The sequence below is a fragment of the Rhea pennata genome, chromosome 4 (assembly GCF_028389875.1).
Source record: "Rhea pennata isolate bPtePen1 chromosome 4, bPtePen1.pri, whole genome shotgun sequence".
NCBI lineage: Eukaryota > Metazoa > Chordata > Aves > Rheiformes > Rheidae > Rhea > Rhea pennata.
The window spans coordinates 28,961,714-28,978,673 of record NC_084666.1 but is presented as its reverse complement, the minus strand read 5'-3'; the positions used below and the strand labels follow the sequence as shown (position 1 = coordinate 28,978,673).

At 39.5% G+C, this 16,960-nt stretch overlaps 1 protein-coding gene across 1 annotated transcript in view; it reads left to right on the top strand.

The window, feature by feature from the left end:
* Window positions 1-16,960, top strand: part of SCFD2 (sec1 family domain containing 2) — a 215,584-nt gene that overhangs the window by 73,362 nt on the left and 125,262 nt on the right. Inside the window, exon 5 of the mRNA XM_062574522.1 lies at window positions 16,442-16,691. Within this exon, the coding sequence (XP_062430506.1) occupies window positions 16,442-16,691 (250 nt within the window). The remainder of the gene's footprint in view (window positions 1-16,441; window positions 16,692-16,960) is intronic.

Genomic DNA, 16,960 nt, shown 5'->3' with positions numbered 1-16,960 from the left:
TGGAGCTGTATGGCTTATTTAGGATATGGCTTATGTCAAAGATCCGTGTTCCTTGACAAGATGGATCATAAAGGTTAAGTGCACTATGTAGTTCTGAGGTGTGTTGTTTCAATTCCATTTTCCTGAAGTTACCGTATTTCTAAAGTGGTTGGACATTGAGAATTAAAGATCTCTTCTCAGTTTGTGGTATTCCATAGTATACCGACATGAGATCGATAGCCAGTAAAACATGACCTAATTTAAGGATGAGAACTATCTGAGCGATCCTTTAGAACCATTTCTGGATTACTTTGTTAGCTCAGTATTTGCTGTCTTTGCACCAAGAAGAAGTTCTAAGTCAATACTGACACAAATTCCATTGACACCTAGATCTCAGGATACAGGGCTTGTCTGGACATCCCACTGGTCTTAAGTTCTTCAAATGAAGAAATGACATTCTCACTGTTTTGGCATTGCCATCATCAAAGTTGCCTTTGTGTGGTATTCGTATTCATGGCCACCTCTTCGCTCTTTGGAGAGAACGGCATGAAATTCAGCTCTTAGAGCTGACTATTCCTGATATTCTGGTGTTGCAAGTTCTCGGGGTAAACGTTTTGCTCTTATTATGACTTTACCATTGCTCTGTGCAATTTAATGTGAGAATTTCCCTTTCTAACCAGAATCTTGATAGCTCTGCACCAAAAGTTAATGAATCCATGTATTTCTTAGGTTTCAGCAGATAATGGTATGTTCTGGAAGATTAGGTGAGTATTAAAGGAAACTTTAAGGCATCTTCTGTGAATTCACCCTTTCAGGTCAAATGTAAGATACTTTCGTTGCTACAGAAATCTAGAAATTGAACAAGCTGTTTTTTAGCAAAAGCAGTAAGAATTGTGATAACTGATAGACTTCAGAAAATTCTTCTGATTAACATTTCTTCTTTTAGTAGCAGTAAATATATTCCCGTGTCCTTCAGTGTATTAGTGTGTACCAAAAGATTGCAAATTTTAAGTGATCACTAAAATGGTTAAATAATCAATCATTCTCCTTTTCTCTTGTAATCCTGAGGGAAATAAGTACTGGTAAAAAGATTCCGTGAATCAATTCTCCTAGAGAAATGAAGAATATGAATTACTGTTCTTAAGGAAACATACACTCTTTGTCCACTCAGTGGACTGGTTTGAGTGTCAAAATCTGGCAAAGAAATTTAGTTGGTTTACCCAAAGGGAATGAAAGCCATTGAAGACAGGGTATATGATCTAAGTAGTTTCATTTTCCTTTTCTAATACCCCTACCAAGGATCACCTAAGCACAAAAAAAGTTCTGCTAAACAGAAGAAAACTGTCGCACTTAATGTGTATGTTTGCCTTTACTCACTAATGGAATATTCATGTAGTATATTCAGATCATCTTTTATTTCGGACATGAAGTATATAGTGACTTCTGTTTTTTCTACAGGGAATTTGATTTGTCCTAGAAACATCGGGTTTATGTAAATGAGTGAGGAATTCTGTGCATTAAATGACTTCAAATTAGTATCTGTGGTCTCGCATTAGTAACACAGCTACATTTTGTAAAAATAAACATTTATACTTCTGGAAATGCTGTCTCTTTGCGTTTGATTTTTAATGAGTGTGTTTTTCTGTGAATTAAAAAAGAGAGAAAGAAGCGTATTCATACTGGTAATTTAGCAGAATTTGTACTGTGTTTGGATAATTACTTCAGAAGGCTGAAATTTAGCGTTGATAGTCGTCTCGCGTGGCCTGTTACGGGGGCAGCTTTCCTCCCTCCGCTGTTACAACACTGCCATCTTCAGGGATGCGGTGCTGCGCTCCGGACCGGCACAGCGCCCGGGCTGCTGCGCGGGGTCTGGCTGCCAAGGCGGGCAGCCGGCTGCTGGGGCACCTGAGGGCCAGCATTCAGCTCGGATATGCTCCTCCTCCGTGCACATAGATATTTGTGCAATTAAACAGGCAACAGAATCTGCTTTGTTGCTGATTTGTTTCAGATTATACAGTACTGTACAGCTATACAGCTGTAGTTTCAAGCAGGACAGTGAATGAGGATTTCATTTCTCGCCTGTGCTGCTTTTGCATTTTTAATAACAGATACAAGTCCGGTGGTACAATATATCAAGCACTCGACAGAGTGCTTGTTGGCTTACTTCCAAACCAAATGTAGAGGTCTACATTTTTTTTTTATTTTGCATAAAGCTAGTAATTCACCTTAATAAACTCATAGTGCTATTAAGCACAGAGAAAACAAAGTTTAATTTTTTTTTTGTCTGCCTCTGACTTGATCTTGTTTTATTAAAACGATTTTGGTGACATTTCTGTTACATATTTTCTTATGTGAAAAACAAATCAAAACCCACTTATCACATGAATCATTGTTAAAGTCAGCAGTAGTCCTCTGTGTAAAATCTACCGGTAAAAGCTGGGAGGATGGGGGATTAAACCTGGAGCACATTAAATTAGTTCCAGTCTATCCAGAGTAGGCTCTGCATTGCTTGCTTAGGCAGGCAAAACGGAAACAGGCAGTTTATAACAAGGCTGGTTTAAAAACTGTGGGGTTCATTTGAAAAAGATTTATATCCCCCACTTATATAAACATTACAAATGTGAGCTGCAAGCAGGAGGCAAATCTTTATCAAAAATCTCTTTAAGAGCTTTTTCATTGTGAATAAAATGGACAGCATGTACTCTTGTTTGAAGATTCGCCAATATTTGTACAATAATCTTTTCTCGATGCGCTTACTAATTAAAAAATGGCTCAGCGCATTGCAGCGAGACCACCAACCAGTAATTTGTTTGGGTCGGACAAAAGTGGCGATGACTGAGGTGGCGGAGGGAAATTGCTCGGAGAAAGGAGCAAAGGTTGTCCTGAGACTAGTGTAGTTATTCCTTCTTCTGTAGTGCTTATTCCAAAAAGCAGTTAATTTTAAAGAGAAAACAGCTGCCTAGATTTATCGTTCCCTTCCCCCAACCTTTGATGCTACAGTTTTTAAACAAGAGTGTTGTTTTTGTGGTCTTTGCTAGAACCTACAAAACAGTCTGCTAGGAAGGTCTGAATGTTTTTGTCAGTAGAACCAAGAAAGCAGTCTGGAATGTGAGGGTCTCAGCTGAAGACTGGGACAAATACTCACATTGTAACATTTGGGAGTAACTTAATGTGATGATGTTATTTTGCAAGTTTATTTTTAGAAGGATTAAATATATTAGTGTAGTAAATACCTATTTTTATTTTTAATAACACACATTTTAAGTCATCTCTAGCTGTTGTAATGCCATTTTACTTTGTTTATTTAGCGTACATGTTGTAAGAGTTGTCCAGATCCTGGATTTAACCAAAGTGCTTTTCATATATCATTTTAATGTTAATAAACAGTGTCCAAAAGAGTCTTGTAAGGTTACTATCTTGCCTTCCAAAATAGGATCCACATTTCAGATAAATGACTTAAAGTATTTTGTGAGCTGTAATAGATAACCAAGATCCTGTGGATTCTCTCATCCAAGATACCGTTTCTTATGTGTCTTCCTTTTTTGCTGCTAATCTGTCTCCATGTGGAATATCACTTATGCCCTAAATGTCATGCAACCTGATTCTCTTGTCCTGAGAAAGGATTGAAAGGCAGCCTGTTAGGAAATCAGGAACTTCCTATAGTGTGGAGGGGGTGAAGAGTTTTCAAGTAGTTGCCAAAAAAGAAATTAGTGTTTATCTGCTATTATAGCAGTATGCCTGCACTGTGATAGAAGCTGCATACAGTAACGGTTGGGAGCACTCAAACCCTGAGGTGTGGGGAGCCAGAGAAGTACAAGAGTAATTATATCGGCATGTTCTGATTTCTCTCTTGCAAGATAGTTGTGCAGTAGAGACTGATGTAGACGGACACACGTGTGCCAGCTCTCAGAACGAAGCCGGGTAAAATAGTTGCTGCTGAGCTCCGTCGTGTTGCGAGCCTGGCTGGTGCTGCTGTTCCCACTCAACAGGTTACAGCTAGCTCAGAGCGTGCTTGTTGCAGCCACACTGTACCATAGCTTGCAGTATGCATGGGCTCCACCAAGGACATTATTTGCTGTGCTGTTTGTTACTGTTCTTACCTGGGCTGCAGCATCGGACTCTCGGAGCACTGGAATTCTGTAACGCTCGGCAGTGTGAGCAGGTTACTGCTGTGCACTGGTGCAGGACCAATGCTCTGCAAAATCAAGCAAGAAGCTTGCAGTAGTTCGTGGAGTGGAGCACTGATTTTTTCAGAGTATAATATCTGGCCAAAAGTCAGTGTGGGGAAGAAAGAAATGTCTTGGTACCTTCGAGTCTAGTATACACAACTGAAGTATTTCTTTCAATGCCAGGCATACAGCTGAGGCTTTTTGGCTACTATTGAAGTCAGAATTGTAAATGTTGTAAGTCAGGACACTTTGGTATTCTCCTGGAAAAATTTAAAAATAATAATTAATGTAAAGGTAGCTTAGGACAGCTATGGGTTTACTCTTTAAGTCTATGTCTTTTCTAGTTAAAATGGTGTGGAGTATGTATTTCCTGAGATCTTCAGACAAACTTAAAAATAAGAAATCTTTTCTGCCTGAAGCAGCTAGAGTATGTGTATAAAAGTAACCGAAAACTTCTGAAGTCTTTAAATGTTTGGAATGACATACATGATTTAACTGTTTTTAGATATTGGGACCAGATGTCCTGTGTTCCAGTCAGCTCCCTCTGCACAAATATGATATCATGAGGGCTAATTATGCTGACTCAGGCATTGGGCTGCGTGGGAGGGAAATCCCAGGGGGGGCAGAAAGCCAGGATCGTTTTTCTATTTGCAGCTTGTGTTGGAGAAATGGACAGGGGAGGAGTTGCGGCAGGCACGGGGCTGCTCTCCTGCCATCCCCAGCCATGAGGATGGCCCTCCAAAGGCTCTTGCAGCTGCCATGGGAGAGGAGCCTCCAGAGGGGCATCCTCGCCGCCGGGGACGGCGGGAGCATGGCCCTGAGCCCTTCCATGTGGAGTAAGGAGCCAGCTCAAGGGTGAGCTTAAACCTGCCACCAGGGCAGCCTCGCCGCACGGAGAGGGACAGGGCGATGGCAGGTGCTGCAGGACGAGAGGACCAACCACGTGTCAGCGGAGGAAACGGCACACGGGCCGAACCGCGTGGCGTGGCGTGACTGCAAAGCAGATGCTAGATATTCTTTCTAAAATCCAGCATGCTAAAAGGTCATACCCCTTCCCAAGCATGCCCCATGCGGGGGGTACAGTCTGTTCACCACCCTTTAACTGCCGACATCAGAGATTTCTGTTAACTGAAAAAACAAGATACGCGTTTAGTGAGGTTAAACTTTTCTTAAAGAGAACTGTTAGAAAAGGATTTCCACGAAGAGGAAAAGCAGGATGGGATTTCAGAAGACCTTCACAATAGCACTATCATAATGGGAAAAATTAAAATTGTTCTTTTACCTGTGCCTGTATTTCAGTTGTTATTTTAAATTTGATATATAATCAGTAGTTATTGTAGCTGCTGTTTTCACACATTACCAGGAGAAAAGATGCATGATGATTCCGAAGCATCGCTGTTATTTCTGCCATTTGCCGTTCTCTGAAAGACGATAACCTGATTACTTTTTAATGGCAGTGGAAGACTGGACAGGGAAATTAGGGCTTTAACTTGATACGCTATTGTGAGAAATGAGATGTTGCTGCATACATAAGGTTATGTTATTTTTCACACTGAAAGAAGGGAAAGAAAATGTTCTTCCTTGTGCAAGCTATACCATAGTGGGCATCCTCAAGATAAGATACCCTGCCGATGAAAGATTCCTTGCACACAGAAACTGGCTGGAGGGGGCTCATAAGTGACAAAGTATTGAGGCATGCCTGTGACATCTGCCTTTAATCACCCTGAAAGCTTGAATCCTGTTCAAAGCATCGTGAGCTGTGTATAAGGGCTAGAAATGTCACTATTCTATTGTGATAGCGTTTGCTGTACTGATTAACAGCCTCGGTGCTCTGCAGTAGACTGATAATTTGCCTTAGCCTGTCCCTGTGTTGCCGTTCTGTCTCCTTCCTGCGGCTCAAGCCGGGAGTGTGGGCAGACCAAGGGCATTTTCCTGCATGCAAGCCTCCCACGTTCATATATTTGGCTTTGTGTTTTATAAAATATGTCTTTGGCTATCGGCATACCAAAGTATAAAATATTTTAAAGACAATATGACATCTTGCAAAGCTGGCTGATTTTAATTTGCATCTGTAAAATGCACAAAGCATCGTGTCATGTGATCACCTCGTGGAAAATGACCCTTTAAAGTGGCTTTTGTGAATTTCAGTCTCTAAAATGTTGGTATGTTCCAACAATTTTTGGCAAGTATGTTTATATAGGGGCAGAAATTGCCTGGGTTTGTTCAAAGAAGTTTGATAGGCAATTAAAAAAAAATCCAACAGCAAAACAAATTTCTTTCAAAAGAATCTAAGCACTGGTGTAGCGTCCAAGCCTCTTTAGTTTTCCACCCCTTTGGAAAAGTTTTTTTGTTTGTTTGTTTGTTTTTTTCCTATTTTACTTTTGTTCCAGTTCTTCTGATTTTTCCATTTCTGGTACCAGTGGCCACCATGGACACTTCCATCACCAAAAGTCTGGAGGCATCCCTGCAGTCCTGAAGAATTCTGGAAGACCTGAAATTAGATTAGTGTAGGAGTGAAAGAACATAAAAAAAACAAAGGACTGATAGAAAATGGAGAGGCCTCAAAAGAAGGATGCAGAGGAAAAGGCACAAAGGGGAGTTATTTTAACTGTTGAGCAGTGTCTTTTTTAAATTCACCACTGTGTGGTAGCCCTCAAAGCCATGCCCAGTATGGATTACCTTGTCCTTTCTAATGTTTGTGAATTATTTCCCCTCTCATAGTACCCAATTCTTTTCAGTGCTATTATGAACTGTGCTAAAGAGTTTGTGGTTTTAGTCACCAGATGCATTAAAGAGCCCTCTGGGTACTCAGGATCTTCTTCTGTCTATGAAGAAGCATACATCAACTGGAAATTGTTGTTATTCTTTTCAGTAAGCCAACTGTGTCTCTAAAAAATTTACTCTTTTGATTGTTAGGTAACTCTTTGGTATCATCTCTAGTTTTTTTCAGCAGCTTCTTAGAAATGTAGGCACTGAAACTGAATCAGGTCTGGATTAGGCCTGCCAAGGGCATGTACAGGAGTTGACTCATTCCCCCACTTCTATTTGCTACTTCCCTGTTTAAATTATATTTTATAGTTATATTAGTTCTTTTCCTACAGCTTTGAGCTAAAAATGCCCATTCTGGGTCAGAACAAAGATACAGCTAACCCATTTTCCTTTTTTCTAATTATACTCGAAAGGAGCTGTCTACAGAAGATTGAGAAGAGGACAAGGCTGTATGATACTCTCCCAACTCAACCATTTTGAGATCTGGGCCAGGTGTGGTTTCTGTGTATTTACTAACATTCAATGGAATTTTTTTTTTGCCCCTCTCCTTCCTCCCCCATGTGTTTTTCCATCTTCCTTCTGAACCAATGTAAAATTTCAGCATCACAACCAACCTTTGGCAAAGAGTTCCCCAGCTCAATAAATTGCATGAAGAACTACCTCTCTTTAATTTGCTTTTTAAACTGGCTCTTTCTAGCTTCATTTATGGTCCCTTATGTCTTGTGTTGAAACAGAGTAAGCAATCTGTCCCTACCTGCCTCCTCCAGTCCGCTCATGATTTTATAGACCTCCCTTGTATCGCCTCTGAGTCATCTCTTTTTCAGACTGAAGAGTCCTAGCTAGTTAAGCAGGAATTCATGGTCATTTATTTGTCAAATCTCTTTTGGTAACTGCTTTTCAGGGTAGAGTCTCCTTGTTCTGCAGCTAATAGCATGCACTATTGAATGACTAATTTGGTTGGATTATATTTATATCCCTTTTATTTTTTTGTATCTGTGGATTCTTATCATTTATTTTGTACTGACTGAAAGCTTTTTCTTTGTTCTGCCCAAAGCAGACGCAAGTTTTTAACCTCCTAGAATATCATGTTATTCCCCCATGCCCTTTTCTCAGTGTTGAACCCCAACTATCTTCTGGCATTTTTCCCAATCTTCCAAGACTTATAAAAACAACCCCCCAAAAAACCTTGCCCCTCCCCACCCTCCCGGAAAAAAATCCTGACATGCGGAGATTTCTCTCTGATACCTGTTTTTATGTTGAGTATGCGTGTACTCCTTTTTCATTCTTTTGGCAGAGGTTTTCGCTGTGCTGATTCATGTTTATACTGAGCATGTCTGTAGAAGCCATCATAACTGAAAGCTTTTGACTAAGCAGGTTGGAAGCACTCCCTTTTTAACTTGTCAATGAGTCTCTTATGTGAGATGTGCAGTGATTTAAGTAAAATTGTCCTTATCCTTGCAGAGCTTGCCCAATAAAATCCAGACTTATTAAATATTATTTTTCTTTTTTTCAAACATCCTGTTGCTGATGAGCGCCCATGAACCTATTAAAATATCCTAACATAGCTGTAAACTTGCAAGGTTTCCAAACAGACAGAGGAAAAACTGGACTCTGTGATGTAATGATACATTGCCAGACAGCATAACTCACTGAAATGGGATGATTTCTATACTGTGGAAGTTTAGATATTAGTGTGATCATTAGGTGCCTCTTCCTTGGCATTTAATTTTTATTAAAGCACATTATGTGGCATACTAATCGGTAACTGAATCTACTGAGCAGAAACAAAAATGACTGAAGAAGTTACAAGATGACTGAAAACAAAATTGCAATTCAGACAGTGGTGGTGCTCAGTAAAGATGGAAAACCAGTAAAAGGAAATTTTATTTATGTTTTTCAAAGCACAATTTCTTTTTATGTCCTTTGGAAGTTAAATTAAGGAAAAATGCTGGAATACACTTCTTTGGCTATAGGATGTAGGTGGAATCATATTGTTTAGGTCATGATTGTGGGCTCGGGTGCTATTGGCTGAAAGAACCGTGGGGTTTTTTTAATTATAGGGCTGAAACAGCTTGTTTCAAATATTTTTACTGTTATCATATATTAGCTGTTAAGTGTTAGTGGTACGTTCTTGGAATTATGCAAGACATGTTTAAAAAAAACTCCTGTCCATGGGAGCTTACAAATGTAGTGCTTTCTAAAAGCTTTATGTCGTAAGTTAATTTTTCTTGCCTTTGACTGGTCAATCTGCTTTGCAGTAAGCATTAACATCATGGATATTCAGCGGGTATAAATTGGCAAAGAATTGTTGGTGTCTGTAGTGTTGACTGATTTACACCAATTAAGACTCTGGTAATATGCCAGTGTATTGAGGAAGTCATCCAAAGAGCAGGTGATAATTATTTTCTTTTATATCTCTTGGCAACCTTAAGCCATAGTTCATATAGGCATTAAGCCAGCACTGTTGCATAAGGAAGCTGTCCCATCCCTGACCTTCATGGCTAGTGTGAGTATTTCTGTGGCCAAGCAGTAAACCAGATCAGAGAACTGATCTGGGTAAAATGATTTGTTTTAACACACAGCCACAGAAACACTTCAACAGACATAAAAGGAGAGGTTGTTGTGATGGGCAGAAGGGAAGAATGAGAGAAAACGAGAGGATGCACTTAGGATGAATGTGCATTTGTGCCTTCGGCAGCATGAGCAAGGTTAGAGATAGTTTTTAAAAAAATTTATTGATTTTCTTCTATTTCCTTTCTATTTGCTTCTGTTCAAATTTTAAGACTTTCTGTAAGGGCTGCCTGGAAATTGCCTCTGCAGTTTTCACAGGATCACAGAATGGCTGAGGTTGGAAGATTTGCAAACACAGGTCCTAGGGCATTGCTTAGAGTGGGTGATAAATGCAGAAAAAGGGAGAGAAGATAGAACTGGCTCCTTGAGGAAATTCCAGCAAAGAGAAATTAAGAGTAATTCAAGAGGAGACAAGCCTGAGATCCTCTTACAGTTTCCTCTGTCTCTCACTGGTAGTGTAATTTTTCTCAGTTATTTTCCTCTTAATACACGTTCTTGATGAATATCTGTATCATTTATCAGATGAACGGACAGATGCTGACATTAAAGAGAGGAAGATGCAAGGTCTCTTAGCACTATCAGAAGCAAGTCATAAATGTGATTTTGTCCCCAGCAGAAGAGAATTTCATCTTCTCATTTTTAATGATTTGCACTTTTTAACTGGAAGTGGCCAGTTACTGATAGTATCTTGCACCTCTCCTTTCAAGCTGCTGTGAGTTTGCTGGATGCTTCATTTCCTTTCCCCTAAGTCTGAAGTTATCTCCTTCTGCCTACAAGATAACTTTGTCAGCCTTCTGCCATTGTAAACCTAAGTTTGCGACAGAGACTAAAACTTTTCTGATAGCCATACTCACTTTCTTTAAAAGAAAGTTTACAAACTGTATACTTCAGTTATCAAAATGATTTAATTCTCCTCTTAAATAGTCTGTCTGAATAATTTTACGGTATATGTTTTGACTTTGGCAAATTGAAAGATTTCGTAATGGTGAAAAAGTAGCATTCTGAAGGCCTTCAGTTTCTCTATTTTGTTTTGTCTTCCTTATTCTTCAATCATACCCTACAAAAATTTAAAAAGAAAACAAAAATATATTCTTTTTTAAAAAATGTACCTAAGTCAATAATTATAATGTTTTCTAGAGCTTCATCCTGAAAAACATATTTGCTCGGTAAGATCATACTTATCAATTTATTGTCAAAATCACTCATCACCTGTGGGCAATTTTATGAAAATGAAACGACTGCTTTAACTGGAGTAGAAAGTACAGACATCATCTCACCCATATGGGAGCTATGTGTAATCCATCCCAAATCTCCAGTGGTTGAACTGTGTAAGACAGTGAAAAACCAAACTGCATCATTTGGGTTATGGCTAGCTGAGCAACTGAAGGTGATGAACTCCTCCCTAGCTTGGCAGTGTCTCTGTTCTTTGCTAAGCTCATCAGAGCTCTCCATATTTGCATACCCGTGAGATTATTTGGTGCTATTCCCAGCACTTTTGACACCTGGGTGAAGTTCTGATAGAGTATTCACTCAGGTCTGTCTGCATCTGCATAGTGGGAATGCATGCCAAAATCACAAAACGAAAACAAAAAAAAAAAAAAAACAGGTAAAACTTCACTAGTTGTGTACAGCAACATTAGAAAGCTGCGCACATCAGATACTTAGCTGCATAAAATCCACCCAGTCCTTCGAGCTTACGTGCTCTAGCACCTTTTGAAACATATTCCAAAGTCTAAACTACTTTGAAGGGTTTAATTTATGGGGAGAGGGCCATTTCTCATGATTTTTTTCCCTTGCAGAAGGGAGATCAGGAAAGGTTAGTTTGGATTTTGCTTATCCCACAATTCATGAACCCTCTTTCCCACCTAAGTTATTGATAGAAGTAGCTTTTCTGAAATAGCTCAGCTATACACATGAGGTCTAGGTGGGCTTGTAAGAATGTGGAATGATGGTCTGAGCGTCCCTTCTGCAGGCAGTGGATGAGTATCTGTCATACATGCTACAAAGATACAATGTGAGGCCTCAAAGTAGATGTCTGCACAGGATGTTCCAGGAGTGAGGGACAATATATGAATCAAGGACTTCTGCATTTCCCCTAATTTTCCTGCTGATTTTAACTGCAGCTGGGTTTGGGGGTTGTTTTGTTTTGTTTTGTTTTGTTTTGTTTTTCTCCAGTAAACTCCTTGCTGTTGTAAAGCTGTGTGATTCACGTTCCAAAAAATTCTCTTAACTCATGCAACCTCTAAAGGAATTTAAAATGTTTTACCTTGAAAACTGAAAGCAACCAGACTATACACATAATGAAGTAGTTCTAAGATTATCTCTTCCTTCCTCCTGGAAGTGGAAAATAAATTCCACTTGCTTGAAGCTGATTTTTGCTTTAATATTTTTAATGATGTGTTGAGGACAGTAGGTTGGAAGTTAAGGGATTAGAATGCCTTGGTTCTCTTCTCCATTTTGTCAGGGACACGTGTTAATTCAGGTCAACTCTGACCCTCCTCTTCTCCCCCTCCCCAGCATACTCCATTTTCTATTGTGTAAAAGACATGTAATGATAGGTATTGCATTACGTTCTTACAGGTTTATTTACTATTCAAAGTAATTACCTGAGTTGAAAAAATTCACAGAAATACAAAACTTTCAAAAAGTGTATTACACTTCTTCATTCCTGTAGCTCCTTTAAGTCAGATTTTAAACGTAACTTCTGCAGCACAATATCATGCTCATTGTTTAGAAACTGGAAAATTATTTTTGTGCTTTCTTCACTATCCTCCCGTCTGCTAAAACACAGGCCTTTTGCAAAAATCAGCAAATCGACGTCACTTCATTTACCCTTAGGGACAGTAAATTATTACACAGCTTAAGTTATAAAAATAAATAAGTAAAGAGGGTGGAGGAAAGGTATGGAAAACAACAAAAATCTGTCACAGACTCTCTCTGGATTCTGAAGAATATATGATTATAGCATTAAAATGTCTAAACAATGCAACTGAGCAGAAGGCGTTAGAGCTTGGTCCTTAGTTGGCTCTGACTTAGGCAGTGTTAATGTTTTTATGCAGCCTTTGGAAAGCTCAGAATTGACCTGTTTTTATTATTTTTATTGGCTCCCTTGATGATAGACAAATGGGGCTAACCTGAGGCCAACATAACCAGCAGGAAATTTGGGTCATGGGTAGTTACATTTTTAAAACTTGTGTTTTAGGGTTGTTCAGTGAGGGTAATTGATTGATTGTTACACGGTGCAGGGAGCACCTAAATCATCAGAGGTGGCCAGATAATGACAATCCGCTAGTGGGCTTTGTTCGAGGCAAATTTCCCAGCTCCCTGTGGAGTTGCGCTCTGCAGTGAGATTGAGAGTCCCTTTTTTCATGCGTGCTCCAATCCAACTGGCCTGTTTGTACAAAATAGCCTCTTAAACTTGGCAGTTCTATTTGAAATGCTCTGTAATGCCATTTCCCAAGAGATAAGAAAAAAACATTCCAAAGAAGTTCATACCCCAAAAAGACCCTATGTGCATTTTAAAGTTAACGGTTTATTATAGCTCTATAGTATTTTCCTTTCATTTTTACTTTGAAGATAAGAGGTGGCAATTGTTGCTTTAAGTTTTTGAGTTTTTGCCCTTCCTTCAGTAAATCATCCTGAAAGTTTAGACCCAAGTTTTTTAATCATACAGGTTTGAAAGTTTGCCTGAGATGCTACACACATGTACTTTGAGAGGTATTAAGTCCTCAAGCAGGAGCTGTTGATGTACTATTTGTATGAGCATATGCATTCTCAGTGCTACATACCTTTGCATAATTTGTGCACGTAAAAAAATCAAGCATATCCTTTTCAAGAAATCATATCTTACGTTACAGGAGCATGAGATGTGTTATTTAGAGATGGAGGGAGTGCAGAAAGTTTGGCAGAGAGGGAATAGATGATGTGCCAGTAGATGGTGTTCAATAATATATGACATAGGGTTTGTCTGTACTTAGAAGTGAATTCAGATTAATATAGGATATAGATTGAAGTTTGTCATTTATTCCAGAATAACTGTATGCATAAATCAATCTTCAGATTTTGGTTTTTTAAGATTTACTAGACTTTTCTTGTTGTAAGTGGCTTCTTCCAAGCAGCTGCATACATCCAAATTCCTTGAATTTTGTCATCTTCCATATTAGGATCAGGATCTGAATTTAGGATCTGAAATTTATCATACAAATGAGAATTTGTTTATGTGTGCAAATATATCACTTTTCAAAAAGAAAACAGGTAATACTGAACTGTGGCAGGGCTCAGTTGAAATTTAGGAAACAACAGCATTGTCATGAGGGTGGCCCAGCTGCCAGCATGTGCCAGACCAACACCAAACATGTTAGACGTGCTTTCCAGGCAGCATAGAGACTGGGCTTTCTGTACATCTAATTTAATATTCTCTGCACAACCACACATGTGCTGCCAAGCCCTCCCAGTTTTTTAAATGTTCCTTTTAGGCTTTCAAATGTTTTTGACTACTGTAGCTTTATAATTTACTACTTGAAGCCTTAAGTTGCACCTACTGTTAGATTTAGCGTATGAGTTGTTAGAAAATTCCTCTCTAACGTATGTATTCAAATAAAAAATATAACATCTAACCACATTAAAGTTTTTGAAAGATGGGTCTATGGCATGACTTGTATCCATGTCAGGAAGAGGGTGCGGCCCAAAGTCAGCAAAAGTGGTGTTTTCTATAGCACCAACTTGAAAAAAGTTTCCTCAGTGCTTTAGTAGTTCATGTTTTCTTTATGACTGAGATCTGTAATGGATATACATCTATAACATAATGTGTAGGAATTAAAATGAGATGCCTGGTAGAGTATCCATGGTTGTTAAAGAACAATTGAAACAAAATACAGTCAAAATCAGGAACACTTGGGGTATCCTAAGGAATACACTAGGAGACAAAAACTTTTGAATTTACATGTGCTCAGAGTTAGACTCTGAAATCCCTGACTAGGTTTTAAAAAAACTGTTCAGTTGCCAAAAGAGGGCAGAACTTAATTAATGCAGTTTAAAACAGCAATAAACCTAGCTGTGTCATTTTGTTAGTGTATAAACCTACTTCTGTTTATTTTGTATTTCTTTTCCTTTGCTTCTTTTATCAGACTTCTATTTAAAGGATGTATTGTTGGCTATGGTGCTTATTACCATGAGTAGTCTGTTTGAAGTTACTGTAGTAACAACGAAGAGGAAGTGTTTGCAGACTTGATTCTTTGGATGATAGGATATCCAGTGTTTTGCTTTACTCTGTGAACTCATGCCCACATTTTCAGGAGGAGCCATTTGGTGATCACAGGGCAAAGTGTGGGGTACTGAGGGATGTGTTGCAGAAGACCTCTTGGGTCTATCCAACAGTTCACGACTGCCAGTGGAGGAAGGTTGTGCTTCTCCTCCGGATGTTCCTCCTCCAAGCAGTGTGCTCCAGCTGTGTGCCTTGCACTGATGCTAGTTCTTATCCAGGTTCCCTGATGAGTTGCAAACTGACTCACAGCAGAAAACAAGTGTGTTTATAAGTTTTTTGTATAGGTGTGTTTGTGCAGCAAGGATGACAGTTCACTGGCGTTATTAGTTACTCTGCTGGCTTGAGTAGCAGGGATCTGCGTGGTGTATCTAAACTCCTGCCCTGGCGTAGTGCGATACAGATGTCAACGTGTCGCTTAATGAAATTTCTGTCTTAAGTCTCCTCTCTCCAACCATAGAAAAGCTCCTTCCCCTCTCATAGACATTGGAAGAAGCAATTAGCGTTTCAACTGCTAGGAAATGCCAGCATAATCTGTTTTCCCCCTCCTCTCCTCCACTAGCCTTCCCCTCCTCATAAATCTATTATGATCATCTTTCAGTTGCATGGCCGCATACCTCTCCTCCCTCCGTGTGACCTTTGCTGTGTTCATCCCACAGCATGGATGTGCTGTGGGAAGGAATTGCAGCAAAGGAGGGCTTTTTGGTGTAAAAGCCCATGTTGCATCAGTTGCAGAAGCTGGAGCGTGTGCCGTGAAGGAGGCAGAGGCTGCAGAGGGAGGAGAAGGTCACCACATGTGCAAAGCAGGTGAATGCCTCCCTGGAGAAATACATCCTGTCCTCACTGCTGTCATAGAGGTCCTGTGGGAAACCACAGCAGTCACTTCAACTTGGTGTCTCACAGGTGGTTCCCTCTGTTTCTAATTCTCTCTGTTTCTGACCTGAAGCCGCAGGGTCAGGTTTGCAGATGTGCTGAGAGCTTGCAATAGCAACTGAAGCCAGTGGGAGCTGGGCTTTGAACTTTCTGCTCAAGTACAAAACCAAGCCCACGGTAGAATCAAGGTGGAGGCCCAAAATTTGTACCATTTTGCCCACACAGACAAGACTGACGCTCCAGTTCTCTCATCTCACTGGTACATGGAGAAGGTCTAATCATTAAAGTTTATCAAGTGCTAACATACTGTTATTATGAGTGCCAAGGAAAAAAAAACTTCAGGTAACTAATGAATTGACTTTCTGAGCAGCAAATAGGTAGGGGACCATGTGCTGACAATTTGGGAAAATGCAAATATTGAATAACTGTTTATTAAATGAACTAAGGATGCTGGGCAACACATCACTGACTTTTAATGTTCATTTATACACTTGTCATCCATGAATTTGTTTAATCCCTTTTTGAACCAGTTGATTTGGTCCCGTGTTAGTTTTTGTATTGTGTTATTTGGTGAACAGTAGTTCCATATTCAGTGTATTCCTCACTTCTGTCATTTTATAAACTTAAGTCATATCCCCTCTCAGCCTTCACTCCTCCAAACTGAAAAGTCCTAACTGCTTTGGTTTCTCCTTTTACCCAAAAGAGATTATTTGAGATTAAAAGATTATTTTTGTTGCAGAAATAGTAGCTCTTAGGAATACAGGCAAGTGCCAATATGCTCTATAGGGTGAATCTGACACACTCTTCTTCTGTTTTTCAGACTATTGGAGAGTCAGAAATGCCCAGTGTCTTGAAACAGTTATTGCCAATGATCAAATCTTATAATGAGAGGACACAAGATGATTACACCTGTGAGGACTTCCTTGTTTTGCTGGTATACATGTATTCTGTGGTTGGAGAAATGAAAGGTGGAAAAGAGCTGGATGAAGCCGAAGAAGAAGTGAAAAAGGCTCTAGTCAAGGCTATTTGTGATGAGCCAGAACCTTCTCCTTTGTTGCAGAAAATAACGGGTAAGATGCTGTTTCGGTATGGTGGGAAATCGGGTGACTGTGAAAAAACAAACTAGGAGAAGCGTATAAAAGAAGCCTGACCTGTCTGTGGTGCTGAGGGTATGTGAGTAAGCCCAAGGATTTCCTGTATTTTTTTTCCATGTCTGATGTTCGTATATGCCAAATGCTGACAGGCTGTACTGGAATAGTGCTGAGTCTGATGAAAGCTCCACAATTTGTTCTTTTTGTTAAAGATTGACTAAATTTGTGTGTTTTCATAAGGTAATCTT